This window comes from Schistocerca piceifrons, chromosome 3, assembly GCF_021461385.2.
Source record: "Schistocerca piceifrons isolate TAMUIC-IGC-003096 chromosome 3, iqSchPice1.1, whole genome shotgun sequence".
In the NCBI taxonomy this organism is placed as follows: Eukaryota; Metazoa; Arthropoda; class Insecta; order Orthoptera; family Acrididae; genus Schistocerca; species Schistocerca piceifrons.
In genome coordinates this window covers 529,732,036-529,741,691 of record NC_060140.1, presented here as the reverse complement: position 1 = coordinate 529,741,691, position 9,656 = coordinate 529,732,036, and the positions used below count along the sequence as shown (strand labels likewise).

General features: G+C 43.2%; 1 protein-coding gene across 1 annotated transcript in view; it reads left to right on the top strand.

Annotated features, from left to right (window-relative positions):
- Positions 1 to 2,908: 2,908 nt before the first annotated feature.
- The window catches only part of LOC124788802, a 79,033-nt gene continuing 72,285 nt past the window's right edge, over positions 2,909 to 9,656 (top strand). The window contains exon 1 of the mRNA XM_047256084.1: positions 2,909 to 3,240. Coding sequence (XP_047112040.1) covers positions 2,909 to 3,240 — 332 coding nt within the window. The remainder of the gene's footprint in view (positions 3,241 to 9,656) is intronic.

The window sequence follows — 9,656 nt, the reverse complement described above, 5'->3', positions numbered from 1 at the left end:
GTGGTATGTGCACAACCTGTCGACAATGTGCGGGCATTACAGGAACTGAAATGAAATGATCGTATGGCGTCAGTGGCCGGGAGTTCCCAGGCGGGAAGTCCGGCCGCCAAGTGCAGGTCTTATTGAGTGCGACGCCACATTGGGCGACTCGCAAGTCGACAATGGGGATGAAATGATGATGAGGACAGTACAACACCCAGTCCCTGAGTGGAGAAAATCTCCCACCCCAACCGGGAATCGAACCCGAACGCCCGTGCGTGGCATTCCAACGCGCCCACAGTTCAGCTATTGGGGCGGACGGCATTACAGGAGTGTATGACGAACGCATGTGACGCAATTCTGGTGGAGTCAGGTGTATTTGCAAGAGTGCGTGATTCACTGAGAAGATGGGCTGAAAGATGTCCCAGCATGTGTGGTAACCACATGAAGCACTGCCTATAGTGTGTATTTCTACGAGAGAGTCCGATGGGACTGAGAGGACAGATTGGTGATTGGCCCAACATGTATTTGGTTTCCGGACGTAGCATTATAGGAACTTTTCTTTTGGTTTTCACCAAATACTAACTCCTATAAGAATACGTGGCACCTTTTTTAGACACCGTGTGTAAATGATTTAGTGGCCAACGTCGAAGGTACCACAACGGTGTTTGTAGATGACGCTGTGGTAAATAGAAAAATCGTAACGCTACAAAAACATAGGGGAATGCAGGAAAACACGAAGAGAATTCAAGCTTGGTGCAGGGACTGGCTGTTAACGCTGAACAGGAATGAAAGTAACGCATTCTGCATAAAGAGGCGGAAAGACCATTTACAGGTTGCTCGAATGTCGAAAAATCATTGGAAAGGGTCACATCCATTAAATATCTCGGAGTATGCGATTTAACGGTAAACGACCATATAAAGCTAATCGTAGGAATGGCATATTCATTCAGAGAACTGTTAGGAGGTGGTAGTCCACTCACGAAGGAGGTATCGTACAAAATCCTCATTAGACCGACACTTGCCACTCATTCTGGGATCATCACTAGACAAATATGACAGGTGGAAATAGAGAAGACCCGAAGAAGAACAACGCATTTTGTCACAGGCTCATTTAGGAAACACGAAAGTACCACGGAGGTGTCCATCCAACTCCAATGGCAGATGTTGCAAGTGAGGTGTAATGAATCACGGTACGATTTTCAGGGCCGTATTTGTGATGTACAGACCACTTGGCAGAACTTGTGGTGTGGGCATAACATACAGAACAATCATACAAAAACTGCATTATAGAGCAATGGTCTATTAAAAAGCCTGTAATGTGGCATTTCCCCCCCATGAACCATGGACCTTGCCGTTGGTGGGGAGGCTTGCGTGCCTCAGCTATACAGATAGTCGTACCGTAGGTACAACCACAACGGAGGCCAGACAAGCGTGTGGTTCCTGAAGAGGGGCAGCAGCCTTTTCAGTAGTTGCAAGGACAACAGTCTGGATGATTGACTGATCTGGCCTTGTAACAATAACCAAAACGGCCTTGCTGTGCTGGTACTGCGAACGGCTGAAAGCAAGGGGAAACTACGGCCGTAATTTTTCCCGGGGGCATGCAGCTTTACTGTATGATTAAATGATGATGGCGTCCTCTTGGGTAAAATATTCCGGAGGTAAAATAGTCCCCCATTCGGATCTCCGGGCGGGGACTACTCAAGAGGATGTCGTTATCAGGAGAAAGAAAACTGGCGTTCTACGGATGGGAGCGTGGAATGTCAGATCCCTTAATCGGGCAGGTAGGTTAGAAAATTTAAAAAGGGAAATGGATAGGTTAAAGTTAGATATTGTGGTAGAAACATGGACGGTAAATAGTTTGGACAAGAAGAGAATAGACGCTTTTGAAATGTCGTGCTACAGAAGAATGCTGCAGATTAGATGGATAGATCACATAACTAATGAGGAAGTATTGAATAGGATTGGGGAGAAGAGAAGTTTGTGGCACAACTTGACCAGAAGAAGGGATCGGTTGGTAGGACATGTTCTGAGGCATCAAGGGATCACCAATTTAGTATTGGAGGGCAGCGTGGAGGGTAAAAATCATAGGGGGAGACCAAGAGATGAATACACTAAGCAGATTCAGAAGGATGTAGGTTGCAGTAGGTACTGGGAGATAAAGAAGCTTGCACAGGATAGAGTAGCATGGAGAGCTGCATCAAACCAGTCTCAGGACTGAAGACCACAACAACAACATGTGGCATTTAAGGCCCTTTATTCAATTCCGTGACATTTTGTTAACCAATTTATGATGGAATGAACTGATGAGATAAAAATAATGAAAAGAATTATCTGTTGGTAGTTTCGCTTTTAAATTCCTGTTTTTTTTTCTGGCGATTAGTTTTTTATGTCGCCCTATAATTATACGCTGCGCATCGCAACTACAGGATTACTTTTTCGAAAGCCCGCAATTTTCTCCCATTGTGAAAGCCGAAGTTTAAAATTTAGCTCAAAGGTAGCTACAACCTTCCTCCGTAATGATACAAATGCACGGCGCTCTGCGACTCTCGAACTTGGCGACGCTTCAAGCAGCAAAGTGTCATCAAATTCTGAGCTACATTTGAAAGCTGATTGGGAAGCTAGTTTAAAACAAATTGCAACATGATCCGCGGAGTATAGCTATACCAAGTCTGCTATCACTTGCACAATCGACGGCCATCGTGTTAAGTGTGTCAGAAGACGACGCGGGCTACCAGCGGAGCGTCATTAGGCGCCGAAGCAGTGACGTGGTGAGCCGCGGCGCGCGGCTGACAGATGTGGAGACGTAGATAGCGCCACGTCCGCGGCGCAGGAGCGCGAGGCCGTGTGACGACGAACCCGTTATCAGCGCGCTGCGGTTGCGGCGATAAGCGAGCAGCGCGCGGCAGTCAGTACGGAGCGGACAGCCATGGAGGCGGCTGCTGCAGGCGTGGGTGTGGACGTGGTAGCGGACGCGGCCGTGGAGGCGGCGCTGCGCGAGGCGCTCGCGGCGCTGGGCGAGGACGCGGGGGCGGCGGCGTCCCTGCGGGGGCGGCTGCAGGCGGCGCACCGCGGCACCGGCTCCACCGGCGCGCGCCTCAGCACGCCGCGCGGCCGCCGCCTCTACGTGAAGGTGCCCGCCCCCGAGGGGCAGCGCGTGTCCGCCTTCAGCTCGGCGGAGCTCTTCCACAACGAGGCGCAGGTCTACCGCCTCGCGCTGCCCGCATTCGCCAGACTCGGCGTCTTCACTGCCGCTCCCAGGTACGGCCCCTGCGTCCTCTGGCAGGGCCAGAGCGTGACGTTCAACCACGCTACTCGACACGCTCGGCGGTTGTAGGATCATAAGTCACAAGTATAACAGTATCGTCAGGTTTCCCATCTTTTATTTACTTATTCTCGTATCAGAAACCTCTACATTACACCCAGTTATGACTATATTACTTTTGCCTGAAATTTGGGCACTTCTACGCATTTTCTGTTCCTTGATGGTCATCTTCTGTGCAGGAGGCTGGACACAGTCTGCACTGAAGCATATGGTGAACAGTCTGGCCTTCCCCACAGCCACACTAAACATCATCTTTAGCAGTGTGGCCCCATCTTACCAAATTAACCTTTGTTGTCCCAACTCCAGAACCCAGTCTATTCAGGGACTTCAAAGTCGTCAATTTCTGAAACTTTTTTTCCAGCCAGGAGAAATGTATCTCGTATCACAGTTGCAACCTAGCTTTTTCAGGAGTGGTTCCCAATTCCGTCGATGTTCTAAGGAAACTCCTCCTAGACTTCAGTCATTGCGGGTGCAGTTCATGCACATACAGAGGATCCGTTCTCTCCTGTCCCACTTTCATTCTTTCCTCATTCAGTTATTTCTCATGAACAGGGGCCGGTGCTATTCCTGTGACGTGGTGTAGCCTGATTTTTTGCAGTTTTCATTCATTGAGAGCTATGTCCATCTGTTCGGCATGTACTGAATTATACCAAAAAGGACATGCATACCTGCTGCGGAATAGCAGAGCGCCATTACAGATGCACGTAAAGTTTTAGCCTGGCTATCCTGATGAGACCCGGCCAGTTTACGTAGAAGATTGTCCCTAGGGGAAACTTTGACTTGCAGTTCATATGCATTGTTTCTTCAAAGTACGAATAAGAGCTCTATCAAGTGACACTACTAGATACTTTGGGGTCTCACGGTGTTCTATTTAGATACCTGACCATAATGTCTTCAATTTACGACTAGCTTCCCAGTTTCTCAAATGAAAAGCACATATTTGTGTCTTTGTGGATTTGATTTAAGTTGGTTTCTGTTGTGTCTCGAAAGTTCTTTGAGGGCGTTCGCGAGGGTAGGGAGTTCTTCACTCATTGAAGATCTGTGCCCAGGATGGCTAGATCAAGGCCATAGACATACAAACAGATCTCGAGAATCGTTGTTGTAGAACAGTTATACAGTTTATAATTTAATCAGCTTCCATGCCTAAGTATAGTTTAGGAAATTTTATTTAACTCAATTACTGCTTTCAGGTTCATTACAAATACATCTTCACGTCGGTCTTTCAAATTTCCTTGCTTTCGTCTTGGGGCCCTGTTACTGGTTTTGTACAATGATACATACAAAACGTTTTTCGTTCAAAATTCCGTAAACTTGAGAGAGAGATTTCCCTTTCTGACCTTGAGAGAAACATCCATGAATTAATTTAAGTTAATAAATCATGAAATGTGGTCAAAACTCACATGGCCTGTATTTTCTTACGCATTTTAACGTTAACACTTTTTTCTTTGTACGCCATCTTAATGTTAGCACTGTCAAACTATGGAAACTTATTTAAACGACGAATTCTTCTTACAGAAATTAGCATCACTTAGTTTTCTGCCAATTTTCATATTTTATTAATTTCAAAACCATTTCATGAATGTTCTTGTTAAGGTCAAAAAGAAAAAGAAATCTCAAGTTTATGGAATTTTGCACGAAAATTTTTTCTATATCTTAGTGCACAAAACCAGAGACGAGTACGAAACGAGGCTCCAGGAGGAAAGTAAAACCCATTTGAATATGGATTTGTAATAAATCCGAAATCGGTAATGATCTAATTCAAATACATATTTTTAAACTATGTGTGGATGGTACTCTTCTTTTTATAAAGGCCGTTTCAGATAAGCTATGTTACTCTGTAACTCACGAAATAATAAGTATAGAAATATTTATTAGTTAGACGTAAGGAACGTTACTGCTTCTGCGGAGTTATTTACACTTTTCCATATTTATAGCAACGAGTTAAATTTTGACATTTTTCATCTTACAGCTAGTGTATTTCAACAGTCTACAAATCAATTTAAGTCAATTTCTATCCATTTTAGTGAGGACGTAGAAAAGTTCAAAATTTCATGGGTGGGTGCAATGCGTTGTACATAAGGGGTGGGATACGGATGGATGCTTTCGTGACGGAATGTTCATTTGACTGAACTGTTGAAATGAGTGCCCATTTTGCTAAGCGCACAACTCAGTGCGCCTTTTAATCGACTTGTCGGCATAAACCACGGCTGCTTCGTTCGCATCGCGCCGGAGCTCACCAGGCATCAGCAACATGTCAACACACTAGCTGAATGTGCAAGCCGTGTGTGTTCCATGCCGACATCCGTGGCAGGACGAACCTCGTGCCTCTGTTCGTTCCGACCTGCCTCGCACAGGCTGTGCAACGATACATTCTACAGCCTAACCGAACGTGACTTCAGACAGTGCATGGAGGAAGCTTGTCGCTGATTGACATCTGCTACTTTGCATGTAGTCCGCAATTCGTTTGAAGGCGTGTGTTCAGGAAAACAACCACGCTTCTGAACACTTCACAAAAAAAGAGAATTCGGCCATCTGAAAACAAACAGTAAGATACAATATGTTGTACTCATTTCTAAGACATTTAATGTTTCTAACTCGCTAACTAAAATTGATATTTGTTGATTTGTACACTATTTAAATACATCAGCAACAAGACAAAAATGCAATGTTTAAAAAAATTATAACTTGCTGTAGCTCTCTGGAAAATAGCTAAACAAGCTGTATCACAACTCCGCAGAAAGAGTTAAGTTTCTTACGTTCACTCAAATAAATAAATATTTCTTTCACTTAGTACTTTCCACTGTAGCTTACAAAGTAATCTCAAACATCTTGTATAATTAGTCACATCAAATCGCAAGTAGTTTTTCTGTCTCTCAAATGCTCTTTATTCAGTCTGACATTGATCCATACTGATGTTGTGAAAGCGAAAGTACATGTTTGTTTTCACGACCAATCCATTGAACAAACTTTTTTGAAATCTGGTATGGAAATACTTGAACACCGAGAAAGTACATAGGCTGCTTTAGAAAAAATCTATCCCTAAGACGTTAAAGTAGGGAATGTAAAGTCTTTTACCCCATTAAACATAAATCATGTTAATAAATATTAAATTTGTCGGATAATGTACATGTATAATGCATAACATGATGCGTACACTCTTGGAAGTGACACTGCACGTGATTATATATATATATAGTGTGTGTGTGTGTGTGTGTGTGTGTGTGTGTGTGTGTGTGTGTGTGTTGAGGGAGGGAGGGACGGACATGTGAGCGCGCGTGAGGGGTAAACGGGAGGGGGGGGGAGGCGGGTCGGTGGCGACAAGTGAGTGCAAGTGACGTTATTGCACTTAGGGATAATAGCTTCCTTATTCTCACTCACCATAACAAACGACTGATGTGCGAGCGAAGCCGCTGGTAACAGTATTGAGCAAAGTACCTTAAGGCGTAAGCGTTTTGTCGTATATTTAATACTCGCAAAAAACTGTGTACTTGAGATCGCGATATTACCGTTCTCCTCTGACAAGTTAAATTGATGTTCTGATAGCCTAAGGTACAGGTAACGTTACACGATGTCACACATGTTGCCTAGGTTGTTTAGACTACGCTGAAAAATTTCGCTGGGAAGCTGTTACACTTCCTCCATAGAGTCCTAATCTCTCCCCAAGCGATTTCCATATTTTTGGAAGCTTGAAAAAGAGACATTCCTGACCGTCGCTCAGCTTCAGACGAGGTGGTGCACGCATTTGTAAATAGTGAATACATAAGCAACAGCAATTTTTTTTTTCGTGAAGGCATTGACTGTCTCGTCTCACAGTGGGATAAACGTGCTAAATTACGGGGGATACTTGCGAAATAATAAACAATTCACTTACTTCTTACGATTCTGTGTCTCAAACGGTAAAAAGGGAACCCTTATAGGATCAAGTTGTTGTCAATCTGTCTGATTGTTAAAAATCCATTTTCTCAGGAAGGGGTAGACGTATCAACATGAAATTAGTCCATACTGAGGTCTAAGGTCCCTTGGTGGCGTAAAAAATTTTAAGCTTCTAAGTCGATGCAATCAAGACATTTGTTACATATGTTGACACTCGAAAACTCACGCATCAAAACTTATAGGGTACTTGCCGTTGGCCTAGAATCATGGATGTGGCAAAAAGGAAGGTTTACAGTGCAACCAAAGGAAAGAATCCGAAAACTGTAAATTTGTAATTATATCACACGAAAAAATATTGTCATTTGTTATTCGGCGTCAAAGTCAAAATTAAAACAATCTGCGTTCTGTCAAGAAACGACTCTACTTAATATGACGCATTTGGAAATTAACCAGGAGCTCTTACTGCACTTGTATATAGCGTTTCAGGTTGTAAATATCGAGGAGACTGTTGCAGTCCTTCAAATTACATGTGAAACAAATTTTCGGAGACTAGTCGGTGAATGTTTGTTTCACATATAACTTGAAACGCGATATCTTCGTGGAGTAATCGCTCCTGAACATCTACTAAATTCCAAAGGGATAATAATAATAATAATAATAATAATAATAATAATAATAATAATAATAATAATAATAATGGTCGCCTGCCTATTACATTACTTTGTTACATTTATATTACTGAAATTAAAACTTTCTCGAAAGCCCTGAGACAGATATATTTTCAGTGTCAATGTCGATAGTAGCCAAAAATGGTAGAGATTATCAATTCCTGGAACGGATGAACAGTCTATATACGTAATAAAGTTGGTACGGAACCGTCAGTGCGCGGTTCCTTGATGTAAGTGGGCAATTTTTTCCATCTCTCGTTTTCATTCGACAGCTCCTTACGCGTTAGACTACAATTTTTTGGACAGAGACTCCTATACATAACAGCATCATTCGTGAACTTCCCGATGCAGCTTCTGACATCACCCACCATACTATTTTTTCCATGGTGAGCAGTAAAAGTCGGAGAATAAACACCCGACGAGATTCTCCCAATTTGAAAGTCGAGCACAATTCTGTTGGCTAGGAAGTCATTGATCACATAGATGGCCCTACATTGCTTCAGTTGTTACTTTGGCCACAGCCTAAGCGCTAAACCACATACAGCGCCTCCGGAAATGAAGAACATAGCATCATTTTCGATTCTACTCTCAACTGCCTCCCGAATCTCATGGTTACACAGGTGAGCTGAATTTATAAGATAGACTTGTTTCCGGAATCCAATTAGATATCTAAATTGGAGGTAAAATATCGGTAGCTTTCAGAATTTTTAGAGACGGTCTGCATCTACAATTTTATCTACTCTCCAAACAATTGCAGTACATGGCAATGGGTACTTTCAATTTACCACTTCCGATTTCACTTGCGCATTGAGCACCTAATGACTGGCCTCTTAAATTCTCTAATTAGATAAAACTTGACTTTGTGTGCCCTGCGTCACCGGTATCTAAGGAGGCTGTAGTATATTCCTCGATAACTCGCTTAATGCTGGTTCTTGAAACATAATAAGGAGGCTTACGCGTGACAGTTGGCGTTCATCTTAAAGCGAATGTCACTCTCCCGTGGTCGAACAGGTATTTTAACATCCGTACTGCCCTTCTGTGTATGTGGTCAACATTCCCTGATAGTCATAACTCATAAGTCACATACGTTTGAGCTGTGTTCTAGGATCGGTCGAATATTTGTGTAAGCAATCTCGTTAACAGACGGATAACATTTTTCCAGTAACCTAGGACTGAATATACGTGGCACACTGAGAAATACCCTCTGTCATGCAAGTAATGGCTTTTGCGTAGACGCCTAGACTCCATCACCACTGATATTACAGTCAAACATAAGTTTTATATCGTCAATGGTGTTTATGTAGTAACCGCATTTATTACAATACAATGTCCTTCAGAAATGGATGCATGTCTGAAGGATTCTGTATTACACTTAAGGTGGTTACTGTATGAAGACACACTGTGGCTATTGATATAACAACGCTTTTTTTCTTTTTTTCACTAATTTCTCTTTTGTGCCAACCTCATCATCTCAGAGCAGCACTTGCAACCTCAGTCCTGAATTATCTGATGAATGTTTTCAAATCTGCCTTGCTCTACAGTTTTTTCCCCTCTTACGGCTCCCTCTACTACCATGGAAGTCAGTCCCCGATGTCTTAACAGATGTCCTATTATCCTGTCGCTTGTCCATATCAGTGTTTTCCACATATTCTTTTCCTCTCCGATTCTGTGCAGAACCTCCTCATTCGTTTCTTTTTTTGTTTTTGGTCATCAGTCTACTGACTGGTTTGATGCGGCCCGCCACGAATTCCTTTCCTGTGCTAACCTCTTCATCTCAGAGTAGCACTTGCAACCTACGTCCTCAATTATTT